Source organism: Rhinolophus sinicus, chromosome 5 (assembly GCF_057876585.1).
Source record: "Rhinolophus sinicus isolate RSI-liver-muscle chromosome 5, RSI-T2T, whole genome shotgun sequence".
Taxonomy (NCBI): Eukaryota; Metazoa; Chordata; class Mammalia; order Chiroptera; family Rhinolophidae; genus Rhinolophus; species Rhinolophus sinicus.
Genome location: NC_142505.1, coordinates 77,754,227 through 77,768,026, shown reverse-complemented (window position 1 = coordinate 77,768,026; position 13,800 = coordinate 77,754,227). Strand labels below are relative to the sequence as shown.

Here is a 13,800-nt window from a genome sequence, read left to right as displayed (position 1 = left end):
CTAAGTTTAGGTCTTTCATCCACTGAGTTCAGCTATTTTTTTTTTTTAATCTGGTTTAAGGCATGCGTCCAACTTCATTATTTTGCATGTCCAGTTTTCCCAGAACCATTTATTGAAAAGACTGTCTTTTACCCACCAAATGGTTTTGGCATCCTTGTGAAAAATCAATCGACCCTATTATTGGAGGGCTTTATTTCTGGGCTCTCCATTCTATTCTATTGATCTTTATGTCTATCCTCAAATACTTTTTTAATGAACAAATGAGAAGGTAAAAAGAGTTCATCTGAGTTTTAATTACCAGCTTGTTTTTGTTGCCTTGTACAGAATTCACTTTAGCTCCATTAACTCTGTTTCCTCTTCTATAAAATGAAGGATTGGACTGAAGGACTCTTACAATTCCAACAATCTTATGATTTTATACTCAAGGTTTTCCTCAATGTAGTAGAACTATACCATACACCTCTAATCTGTCAAATAGTCATGAAATATTTCTAAAACTAAAAATTCCTAAGACAGCAATAATTTTAAGTGTATAATATATACCTTCAATATCTGAAACTATTAGCATCTGAGGTTGAGAGAGACCTTCTTGAAGACTGTAGAAGTGGATTGTACTATCAAATGTTATGAAGCCAATTTTTGTCCTAGTGTTGCCTGGAAGCCTAAAAACAAATTTAGAAGAGTCTCTTAGCAAGTTTTCCATATACACACATATATATAAAATAGCTGCTAAGAGTTACATACAAATATCTACTTTTATATTATGGAAATTGTCCCAACATAAATGTTTAACCCCCCCCAATGTTTAATCACCATGAAAATATACCCTACTCAAAGAGAAAACACTACACATAAGTCAAACAATCAATAAAACCCAGCAATAAAACAGCATTTCAAAACTCATTATACCTATATAAAGTTATATAAATCATTTAGGAAATGGCATATAAAAAATACTGGAAAGCATATACAAAACTTTGTAGATGATTTTAATTTATAAAAATACATTAAAAATTACCACATACCAACTCTGAAATGTAACATAAATTTAGACACTGCATATCTTTAAAAAATTTTACCCATGCTTGGGTGAATCAGTGGATTCTCATCAACAGACAATTCCCCACACACAACCTACAACATTAAAAATGCAAATGCTGGCAAGAACAAGGACGCTCCTTTCATCAAGGTGAGGCAGTTAGTCCATTTCTAATGAAATCTGGTCATCCACATTCTTCCACATGACACAAGAACACTATACTTCATTACACTGGAAGGTCACACAAGCTTCTATGGACTATACTAAGTATCTAAGCATCATTTAAAGTACAGATATTTTAAGAGACTTAAGAGATATGACAACCAAATGCAATGTGTGAACACTGTTTGGGTTCTTAGTCCAACAAACCTACAGTAAAAAAGCCATTTTTGAGACAACCAGGCAAAAAACTGAACTGGGTACTAGATCATATTATGAAATTACTGCTAATTTTGTTTGGTGTGACACTCTGTATTTTAGTTAGGGCTAAAAATAATTCCAAGTTTTATTAGTAAGATGATATGCTGACTAAGATTTGTGGTAAAATACTCAAGGGGAAAAATGTGTGTGTGTGTGTGTGTGTGTGTGTGTGTGTGTGTGTGTGTGTCTGTGTGTGTGTGTCTGTGTGTGTGTGTCTGTGTGTGAGATTAGGTGAAGCAAGAAGAGCTAAATGCTAAAAATGTAGAAGTTGAGGGATGGATATCTGGAAGCTCATTATAGTCTTTCTATTTATTATATGTTTAAAATTTGTGCATAATAAAAAGTTAAAACAAAGTTTCTCAGGGAAAGCGAGGCCTAAAGTTCACAACTGATTTAAGCAGGTTCTTAGAACATAATTACATAGCTTCTTTTGTGTGTGTATTTTGAACTACTTATCCATTTTGTAAACACTGTTACTTTCAAATTTAAACTAAGATACTTACAAATCCAGATTGTCTAACAAACTCTGGCAAACTGAATCCAAGTATCCAGTTTCAACTGCATTGTGAGACACATCAAATACAAAGAGGTACACTGGAGGTTGAGGTGGTCGTAACTGAAGGAAAAAAGGATCTCATTAAATACATTTAATAGGATTCAATTTAAATTAATCATTTGTCATGCCCACATACAACAAAACAGTAAAATAAGCATTATTTACGGATTAAGTGGAGAGGATAATAAACAATAATGGATTAAAAAAAGAGCATAGAGGGGCCAGCCCGGTGGCTCAGTCGGTTGGAGCTCCATGCTCCTAATGCCGAAGGCTGCCGACTGGATTCCCACATGGGCCAGTGGGCTCTCAACCACAAGGTTGCCGGTTCGATTCCTCAACTCCCACAAGCGATGGTGGACTGTGCCCCCAGCAACTAAGATTGAACACAGCACCTTGAGCTGAGCTGCCACTGAGCTCCCAGATGGCTCAGTTGGTTGGAGCACGTCCTCTCAGCCACAAGGTTGCTGTTTGACTCCCTCAAGGGATGGTAGGCTGTGCCCCCTGCAACTAGCAACAGCAACTGGACCTGGACCTGAGCTGCGCCCTCCACAACTAAGACTGAAAGGACAACAACTTGAAGCTGAACGGCACCCTCCACAACTAAGATTGAAAGGACAACAACTTGACTTGGAAAAAAGTCCTGGAAGTACACACTGTTCCCCAATAAAGTTCTGTTCCCCTTCCCCAATAAAATCTAAAAAAAAAAAAAAAAAAAAGCATAGAAAGCAGTTTGAAAAACAGGAAAAACTATAGTATATTGTTTTCAGATGCATACTTAGAAAAAGAAAAATGAGAATGTGATTGCCATAAATCAGAAGAGTGTTTTCTATACAGGAAGGTGAGGAAATGTGATCAGAGGACTTCTGGGAGTATTGGCAATGTTCAATTTCTTGACCTGGGTTGTGCTAAAACAGGCGTTTATAATTATTTGGTAACCTATATATTTATGTTTTATAGACTTCTCCATATGGGCATTATATTTCATAATTTAGGGAAATTACAATTCTGAATGTGATAAATCAAGTTAGCCTGAGTGTGTTATTTAACCAACACATTTCAGCCAAGTTTCATAAAAATACACAACTGTATTTTTAAGCTTCCAAATGCAAAGGTCTATTTTCAATTCAATAAAAAGCATCAGATAACCACAACCAGAACTAGGCATGTAGTGTATTAACTTTTTTCTTTCCATGTATCACTTGAATCATAGAATCGGTTGCCCAAAAGGTAAGTCAGGAAGAAGCAAAACCTCTTGTTATAGGCAAGTTCCAAATTTAAATGAAGCCTTTTTTGCAAAACCTGAGAGCTTAAAGAAACCCAGGAAGGCCAATTAAAAAGAACAAATGCTTCTTCTTTTTTGGGTTTTAATTCAACAAAGGGACAGCTACACTGCAGAAAGCTATTACGAACCACTTAAGTGCACAAAAATGTTTTTTACACAGAAACTTCTCTATGATGAAAGAGACAGAACCCTCATAATTTCTATACTAAAATGGCCCCAAATTGCTCAAGTAGAGAAAGACTATCCCATAAAAATATACTAAAATAAAATATTCAAAGTTGATGTTAAGTCCTATTTTCATAGCCCCTTTCCTTACAGGCAATTATAGTATGGTGAAAGAATAACCAAATCAAAAGGCCTGAATTTCAGTGACAGCTCTACCACTTACTAAAGGATATCTGGCAAGTCACTTAATCTAATAAGTGTGTTTTCACATCTGTAAACTAGGATTAACAGCATTTCCTTAGCTTATGTCAGAGAGTTGTTTGTGATAACCAAAAATACATAAGTGCTTTGTAAAAATGTAAAGTGCTAATTAAATATTAGGCATAATTATTATTTTTTAAATGCAAGACCTCAGGTACTCACACAAGTGTATAAAAGTACTTGCAAGAGGATATTCATCACACCACTATTTGTAATCGAAAAAGATTGGCAGTGACTTGAAAGTAAATATGATCCCAATATGATATTGCAAATTTCTGGATGAACACACAAGAAAAATAAGTAGAACTTTACATACACTTTCACTTTACCTTTATATACTAATTAACTACTTTTATAATGAACAAGTATAGCTTCGATAAATTTAAAAACATAAAATTTTGTTAAAGGATGTTATATTGTTTTATTTAAAACCCAGTATTAAGAAATAAATAAGCTATACATAAAAAATGAAAACTTACCATGTATTCTGAAGGGGCCATAAACTCAACTGTAGCATTTTGAACTTCAGGTCTTCTGTGAGGTTCTCCATAGACTCTGGTCAAAGGGTTGTACATGAATTCTTCAGGAACTGTGTGGGTTAACAAAATATAGTGATAAAACTGAAAGGATTAAGTTTAACAAACTTTGCATTTGGCTGTTTTCTTAATTTAGTAATTTATAAATACTTCAATATAGACTAAATGGTAAAAGATAAATATACACTTTATTTTTTAACTCCATTCAAGTTCCCCATATACTAAACAGCACTAAGTATGCCTTGCTTTTATAACTACAATCACTGTGATTTTTCTTTTCCTGTCTTCTAATATCTTCTTCATTTTAATTCTTGCTAAAGCTGCTTTCTTAAAATACCTTGAAAAAATGATAAAAACTCATTAAATGCCAATATTTTCTTAGATGCAAGATTAAACGCTGTCTTAAATTTCACAATGGTATACAGATACTAACATTTGACATATAATACGTACAGACTCTGGCTGCTCCTAGAAAACCATGGTAAAACTACTTCAAAGGTTAAAGCATAAGGGTTTGGTGAACTTCATTAATTAATGAGACCTCTATGGAACATCCATTTCCTACCACTTATAATACACTAGAGCTCAAAGAGTATTTTCTATTAATTATCATTGTATCTGTCTTCCCATTAACTGTTTAGAAATTCACATTTCTATGTGTGTTAAAGGGTAAGCCATAGTTCATGAAATGGTCTGGGCAGCATATGAAAGTGACTTCAACTTCTATTACAATTTCATTTCATATATTAAAGTACATAACATAAGATTTTAAAGGTGTACTAAACACTATACATATATTTTCTGAATTACTATGGAGTAAAAAGAACGCTCTTACTCTGTCCTCACTTTCCTCTCTTAAAAAACACACAAACAATAAAAATGGCTTTAAAAAAAAAAAATCTCTTAAATTCCTTTATTTCCCAATGCTTAATGAAATTTCTTTCAAGCAGAGACTTAATTTTCAGTGTGGATTTGGCATGCCCTTTTTCTTCTATAACCCTATTAGAATGTTGTTGGTTAGAGGATACTCCTCAAAAATAAATTGTGAAACAGTTACTCAAAGAGTTCTCCTCAATTACTGAGAAAACTATATTCAACTAATATAGCACTGCCCACCTCCCTTCATACAGCACTGCCCACCTCCCTTCATACAGCACTGCCCACCTCCCTTCATACAGCACTGCCCACCTCCCTTCATACAGCAGTGAATGAAGCTAATGGCAGCTATTCTGTGGCCTTATTCTCTTTTACCCTAGAGAAAAGGTATGGGACAATTTCTAAATAAAAATATTTCTTAAATTACAGGCTTACATAACACCATGAAATATGCCATTTATTATATATCCAATATAATAAATGTAAAAAAGTGGTACCAAAGTAATCAATTTTTTTTTTTTGCTTAAAGAGTATATAATTATTCATATGTAAGTATAAATGCATAGAAAAAAGTTAACAGAAGCTATCTCTGAGTGGGAGGATTAGCTATTTTTAAATGTTTCAGAAAAAAAAAAACATACCATCATTTACTCGGTAACATAAGTTACACTTCCATCTCCTTTGATCAAGAAAGCTGACAAAAGGGTTGATGTACGTCCTACAGGAACGGCATCTCACAATTGTATTGGAGGTAACCACAGGCAATTGCTGAAAAAACAGAACTAATTTTTTAAAGGTAGTGATCATTGTGACCAAAGGTCAAGCATTAACCACACCTTCCAAATTGTTGGGATATTATAATTTTGGAGAAAAAACCTGGGGTAAAAAGATGTGTTCAAACTGCCACACACAAAAATTACATAGCTGAAATGTACTGATTTGAAACCCTATTGTTTTTCTCCAGGACTGGTCTCTTGAATTTTACCTTAAAAAAAATATTTACTTTCTCATTCAACATTTACATCGTAAAACCAACATAGTAAATTTACAATGTATTTTTGAGATGGGTGGCAAAGGAAGGATCAAAATTCTAAAACAAATGACCAATGAAATTAACTAGAAGTTTCTTCATGTTACATTAAGTTCTCATGAAAGAATGGTCACAAAGTAAGGTAAGGTTAAATTATATTTAAATATTCAATTAAACTTTGCAATTATGTTCCTATTTCAAGTTTATCATACATATTAAAAGTTGTAAAGTCTTAATATAAAAAAAATCAGCAAAGGCAATACAAAACTATCCCAAAAAGGAGGTTTGTTTTGGGCAAATCAATTCACTTCAGCACTGATTCTCTCAAGAGTATGTGGCCTTATGCCAAGGTCCAAGACGCCTTAGCACAAAAGTAGACGTTTTTGTTTTGTTTTTAACAGCTTCTTAAAGCAACAAAGTTTACTCCAAGAATGGCAGAACTGGGAGACTGGGTGAAATATTTTAATGGGTAAATAATTCATAACTTTTTAAAATAATAAGGTTCATTTATTTATTTTCTTTCAGTATATTCTATTCAGTACCTCTTGGATTTTTTCAACAATATGCTTATTTCACCTTGTTTTGAAAGTGTTTGGTAACAAAATTTTGGGTTGAATTACAAACAAAGGAATCTGTCAATGGTCAAATTCCTAAAGATAGGCTCAAACAAATTCTGTATGTAATTCTTTCATTATTATAGAAAATTCCTCACCACCGAGATCATTTTCCACAAGACATTTACTTTCACTAGTGAAACATACCACTAGGTCTTTGAAAGGATGAAGCAGCAGTCCCAAAGGAAGTTTGGCTTTATTCAATAAGGCCTGAGTCTGAGGAATGCCAGTCAGCGTACATCGAAATAACCTATATTAAAGTAAAAACCATGCGTCAGTTGTTGCTGATTATTTTTGGACAAAAACCAAAAAAAATTATTTAAACTGTACATATTTTAACACTGGATCAGATCATAAATAAAATATTTTAATAGGCCTGCTCAAATTTTATCCCATTTAAATATTTAAGTCCTAATCAGAAAGAGAGGGTAGATGGTTATAACACTCTATTATATGATTAAAATAAAGTCTCTCCTCTGCTTGTGCACAAGACAGTCTAGACTACCAAATGACCTATTTTTCTTTATATAAATCTAGATTATACTGGAATAACAAGGTAATGCCCCAAATTTGCAAATGCAAAGTTAAATTTATTACTAAAATGTTTAGCTTTGCTGAAGGTTCTAGAAGACTATTTAAATTTAACAAAATTCAATTTATCAGAAAGTCTTTACCACTTACATTTAAACTTATGGTCAATTTTAAGAAAGAAAAGAATGTTATGTCTATTATAAAAAAACAATTTAAAATGAGAGCAAGTAAAGGATTACAATGTACTTTGGACTTTGAAGAAATAATGTAGCTACCATAATGATAATGAATATCAGTCCCATTACAGCCGATAAGGGCAGCAATCAACTCATGGGTTACAACCCTATTTCTGGACTTAGAACATTTCAAATATCAATTAAGTAAGCAACTAACAGAGTTCTGTTTTCTGCATGCAGAACTACTTTCACAAATTAATATATTTGTGCAACTTGTTCATAACATATGAAGCTCGAAAACACCTGGGGAACTTTTAGAACAAGTAAAATGTCATATTTAGTAAGAAACACTGTTTGAAGCCTTACTCTGGGTTACAGTTGAGTTTCTGGATATCTTCATGCAAATTTGGAATTGGAGGCTGCAAAGGTGTTGGCGGAAGCATATTTCTTTCTTGAAGAAGATTGACAACTCTTAGCCCCTCTGGATGTAGACTTAATCCACTCATGCTTGCAGTTAAATGATTAGCACCTAAGGGAGTCTAAAGACATATAATTTCAAATTAAGTAGGCTTTATAATGTCTTAGGTTGAAAACAGAAGTGTATAGGGACTTGGTAACTTAATTTCTCTAAAAGTAACAAAACTATAACCTAGACTTCCTGGTCAATTTTTTTGATTCTGGAGCTATGTAACAGAACAAAAGCCTTATGAAATATCCATTATTATTCTAACTGGTAAAAATGTTCATTATATTTTCCTAAAACTTTTTCCTGCATATACAGTTTAACCCAAAAGGTGGAAAGGAAGAAAGGAAGAAAGGAAGGAAGGAAGGAAGGAAGGAAGGAAGGAAGGAAGGAAGGAAGGAAGGAAGGAAAGAAAAAAGAGGGCGGGAGGGAGATAGATAGATTACCTGAGTAAAGGCCTGTGGCCCAGTTGGGTAATTCAAGGAAGAGGGTGGCATTCCGATTGTACCAGGTGGTGCCGTGTTCTGATAACCAGGTGGTAAGGAGGGATATGAATATCCAACACTTCGGTTCACTGTGGGATTCTTATTAGCAAGCTGTGGTGTTGCTAGAATCAAGGTAACTTATAAGTTCTATTTTATACTTCAGAATACTGTAAATCAACACATAAATCCATTAAATTATAGGAACTATAGCTCCAAAATCCTTTGGGTAATTTAATACTGTCACCTACCAATTTTGTAAAATAAGACAAATAAACACTAATAATAAAGTAATAGCAATGATTAAAATCTAGTTAATATAGACTATGGCTATAAACACAAAAATAAGTTTATTTTTCATATGTACTAAACTTTGTATTCAGACTAAAATTCTAATTCAAAACATCTTTAATGAAAACATACTAAATGTTCAACTGGTTAAATAAGTTTAAATAGATCTAACTGATAAAAAATACTCTATAGTCATAATGTCACAATAGTAAAACCCATGATCCCAATTCAGAAAACAAAGAAAAAACTAACCAAAAAAATCTAAATGAATGGAAATAAAAAATGCTAACAGTAGGTATTGCTGCAAGACATGACTATGAAGATGTATTTTTTGCTTTCCAACAATGAATACATTTTTTAAAAAAACAAAAAATCTTTCATAGCATCTCACCCAAGAAGCCACCGCCTTCAATTTCATCATAGCTATTGTGAACCACCATAGATCCATGATTGGTATTTGATGTAATACCTAAGAAGGAAGTTTATTAACAGTATTTAAATTAGAACAATTATTACAATTTCTGCAAGATTTGAGCTAATGTCTAAAATTTAAGATAACTTTCCAAATGACAAACTGTTTAAACTACAGCCCAAGAAAAATGTCAAATGTTAAAATAAAAACTCGAACAATGCAAGTTTTTAAACATGTCAAATATACAAAAGTATCAAATAATTTTATAAACTTCTAAAAAGGATGGTGCTGGGGGTGGCTCACTTGGTTACTGCGTGGTGCTAATAACACCAAGATTGCTGGTTCAATACCCGCATGGGCCACTGTGAGTTGTGCCCTCTTTAAAAAATAAAAAATAAAAATGAAAAAGATGGTACTTTGTAGAGTTTATAATATTATATACTGTCTGGAAGATTTCAGCAGTTGCGACAGCAGCATTAAAAACCTCCAAGGAGGGGCCGGCCCAGTGGCTCAGGCGGTTAGAGCTCCATGCTCCTAACTCTGAAGGCTGCCAGTTTGATTCCCACATGGGCCAGTGGGCTCTCAACCACAAAGTTGCCGGTTCAACTCCTCGAGTCCCGCAAGGGATGGTGGGATCCGCCTCCTGCAACTAAGACTGAACACGGCACCTTGAGCTGAGCTGCCTCCCAGATGGCTCAGTTGGTCTAGAGCCCCCTGCAACTAGAAACTGGACCTGGAGCTGAGCTGCACCTCCACAACTAAGATTGAAAGGACAACAACTTGACTTGGAAAAAAGGCCTGGAAGTACACACTGTTCCCCAATAAAGTAAAGTCCTGTTCCCCTCCCCCAATAAAAATCTTTAAAAAAACAAAAACAAAAAAACCTCCAAGGAGCAGTACACACTGAAAAAAAAAAATCACCAAAATCAATACTGTTAAAAGATAAAATAAAATTATGAGGGTACAAAAACTTTTTTTCCAAATTTCAGAACAAAGTGGAATCCTGAATTAATTTGAAGGTGATATAAATTAATTAGAGCAATTGCTTTAGTCTAGAGAACCATTAAAGTAAAATTAAAATCTTGCCCCTCACCCCCAATTTAAAGAGTTAAAGTCAAATGCCAGGGACATCTGCTTTTGAAGAATAGAAATTTACTTATTGGTACATTAGCTATTTTGAGCTCTAATTCAAGTACAGAAGAAACTAAAATCAGTGAATAGCATCAACCTCTAGCACCTAAGTACAAACGTGCTAACTTTAATAGTCACTTTAACACCACGTAGATAAGTTTAATGGTTTCAATAAAGTCAGTAATTTCTTTCCAATTCTCAAGACCACCATGACTTCAACCATGAGTTGATTCAGAAAAACTTAGTAAAATTGTAGAAACAAACAAAATCATTGGGCATATTTTCAGTTGGTTAAAATTTTTAATATTTATTGTTGCTTGATTTTCAAAGTTATAATGTGACAACCAGTGGGACACTGCTGTATCATTTTGTTACTCATTGTTGACACCATTCTTTTCAAACTATTCACAAGTATGCTTTCCCCCTACTTACAATTCTAAAAGAAAATACAAAAATGAGGATGTTTATTGTATTCAGTAGTAGAACACGAGCAATAGTTTTTCCCCTCTTCTTCTGTGTTCCTATTTCTACATCTTGCAGCAATGGTTATTTTACTGCTAAAATCAAGTTTCTTTCTTTACTAAATATTTTGTTTAAATCAATAAACGCATTTTAAAGTTATGCTTTAAAATATTTTATTTTTTATATAAAACTTCAAATGCTTGTATATTTAACTTTTTATTTAGACTCATAAATATTTGCTATTTACAATAATACTGCTTCCATGGAAAAGAGCCAATATATCAAAGGATAGTTTTAACATCATGTCCAGAAAAGCAGGAATTGTCCTTTCAACTCCCTCTCCCAAAAGGCACCTAACTTTATAGCCATAGCAACAAAAAAAGTTAATAGCAGTGGTTCCCAAATGCTAGTCCACAGCCTAGCATAGGGCAGTGGAATTCTGACAAACTTTTCAAACTTTTTAAACTGTAAATTTCTGAAGTCTGTCCCTAAGCAAAACTAGATTTTCTGGAAAACTATGATTTGGATGCACAGAATTCAGATGATATTCATCCTTCTACCCTAAGTCAAAGCTTTAAGACTTGATTTGGTTTTTGTCATGCTTACCTTCTTGGTTGATAGCTGAATTAAATGAGGGCTGAGGAGTGACTGCCCTCACTGGAGGTGGTCCTCCAGTTGGAGGGGGCCCAACAGGAGCTCCTGGTTGAAAAGTGGTAGGCAGAAGTGGATTCACTAAGGGGGGTGCAGAACCTATGGAAACATTGGTTTTTCACATGTCACTTAAGAACTTGAGATAAAGGCCAAAACAGCCTTTTACCAAATCTGAGTAACTTCTAAATTTACATTTTAATTATATTCAGCAACAAATTACCAGAAATGTTAACATCCCAGGTTTATGACTTTTTAATTTACATGCATCCTTTACACATTTTCAAGTCTCTTCTACCACGGTTTCATTAACTGGTCAGTTTCAATAGGCCATGTCAAATATTCCAGTAGAAACTGACATACACAATATTTTATTAATGGTCTATTATCCGTTCAATTAACATCAATTAGGTTTAGAGTTAGATTTCCAAAACTACAAATATTGTGATTATTCTAAATTCTCTAAGTTTTATTTCATTTTGCTTCATTTTTATTGGGGGTATAACCTGTTAAAATGAGATTGTAAATTTGTGTACTTTTAAATAACCTAACAATTAAAAGTAGTTTACTTTCCATAATAGTTTAAATACTATATTATGAACACTCCCTAAGCTTAAAAACTAGGAAATGATCTAAAGTTTATGTATACTTTAGAAAACATTGCTATCCAAGAGGTGTAAAAGTACCCATCAAATTAAACTAAGAATGACATAGTATTTGTCCTTGTATCTACCGGTATCTCACTGCCTCAATTTCATCAATTTTCTATTAGGACAATTAAGTTCTGACTAATGTAAAAATATTACAGGTTACTCTTGGGAAAATTCTTCTAGCTGATATGAAAAGTTCCAAAACCCACAGCCACCTGTTCATTCAAGTCAGTAATATTGTTTCTACCTTCTCATCTGTCAAAGACAGAAAATAAAATCTACAAAGTATTGTCAAATACTACTGGTAAGTATATGATTTAATTTTTCATTGCAAGCCTTTTTTCAAATCCTCTGAATTTATATGTGAAATAAGTAATAAATTTTACTTATATTCTACAGTTAACTATTTTGTAAATTAAAGGAATGAAAATATGCAAATATGAAAAATTTCAATGTGCTTCAATAGTGTTCAATTCTCCAGAGCCAAATTGAAAAATTATCCTATTACTAAGCCGTATAGCTCCCAACAGGACTAATCAGTGCCCTGTGACAAAAGTAAAGACAAAGATTACAACATGTACCTCCCTTATCGAAGAAGCACCCACACATATCTTTGGCAATACAGACCAAAGGAACAAAAGGGCAAGGAACATTACCAACTCAGCATGAATGAGAATGTATGACACATCTGGCCACAAAGAAGTAACAACCTAATGTTTAAAAGAATACAAGTGAGCTTATAGAGATTATTTTACAACTTTAAGAATATTTTTTAATCCAGAATATGCTACATTTCATAAAATAGACATTAGTTTTTCAAGCTGCATAATTCTTATTTATAACACTAATAACTAAAGTTTCAGAATCTGCCTTCTACGATCCCTAAAGCTAATGTAAGGATGCTAAAAGGTGGCCTATTAGGAAAAAGAGAGAATTTTAATATGTGGACTCTAGAAACTTAGTATAAACTTAGATACAGTTTTTTTGTTTTGTTTTGTTTTGTTTTTTGGTTTTTTTTTGTTTTGTTTTTTTATAATGACCTTTTTTATTTTTATTTTATTTTTAAGTTTTTTTTTATTGGGGGAAGTAGATACAGTTTTTAAGATCAATCAGGCACCTACTATCAAAGACGGGTTGAAAAAACAGGGGTGAAAATTGAGGAATTATTTTTAGAAGTCTTACAAGAAAAAGGCAGGGTAGTCATACATTCATTTTAGGTTCATTTTATTAGTTTATATATTTTTCTTTCTCCTTCTTTTACATGGAACAGAGTTTTGGCATTTGCTTATGTCTCTTTCACCACATCTGTGGCTTCTGTTATAGCCAAAAATATTTCAGATTATTGATTAAACTTTTAAACATGAAGCTACACCTACTCTTAAATAGTTTTTAAACAGTACCTGTTCCCAAATTATTTTCTTGTAGCTTTGTGTAAATTATTCAAGCCTCAGATTTCTTACTTATAAAAGAGACTGCTGTAAAGATTAAATAAGATAACACATGTAAAAGCTTGGCAAAGTGCTGGAAAATAATATTCAATAAATGTTACCTAAAATTATTAATAATGAAGTGAGTATTCATTAATTTCAAGTGATTAATGCTCACTCACGGTGTCAAATTAACAAAAATGAAACTAACCAGAAGAATTTGGGCTCTAACAATTGTGAGTCAGAAGATTTCTACAAAGCAACTACATTTCTAGAAGTAGCCTTAATCTTTATGAGGCCAAACTGTCTTCACCAAGACCAATGGCTGGTCTAAAAGCTAAGAAAAAT

The 13,800-nt window shown here is 33.1% G+C and overlaps 1 protein-coding gene across 1 annotated transcript in view; it reads right to left on the bottom strand.

The window, feature by feature from the left end:
• Positions 1-13,800, bottom strand: part of SEC24A (SEC24 homolog A, COPII component) — a 54,333-nt gene that overhangs the window by 27,771 nt on the left and 12,762 nt on the right. The window contains exons 3-11 of the mRNA XM_019740260.3: positions 11,334-11,477; positions 9,114-9,191; positions 8,396-8,556; positions 7,853-8,025; positions 6,927-7,029; positions 5,777-5,903; positions 4,203-4,312; positions 1,963-2,075; positions 544-662 (exon numbers count right to left, since the gene is read on the bottom strand). Of these exons, the coding sequence (XP_019595819.2) occupies positions 544-662; positions 1,963-2,075; positions 4,203-4,312; positions 5,777-5,903; positions 6,927-7,029; positions 7,853-8,025; positions 8,396-8,556; positions 9,114-9,191; positions 11,334-11,477 (1,128 nt within the window). The remainder of the gene's footprint in view (positions 1-543; positions 663-1,962; positions 2,076-4,202; positions 4,313-5,776; positions 5,904-6,926; positions 7,030-7,852; positions 8,026-8,395; positions 8,557-9,113; positions 9,192-11,333; positions 11,478-13,800) is intronic.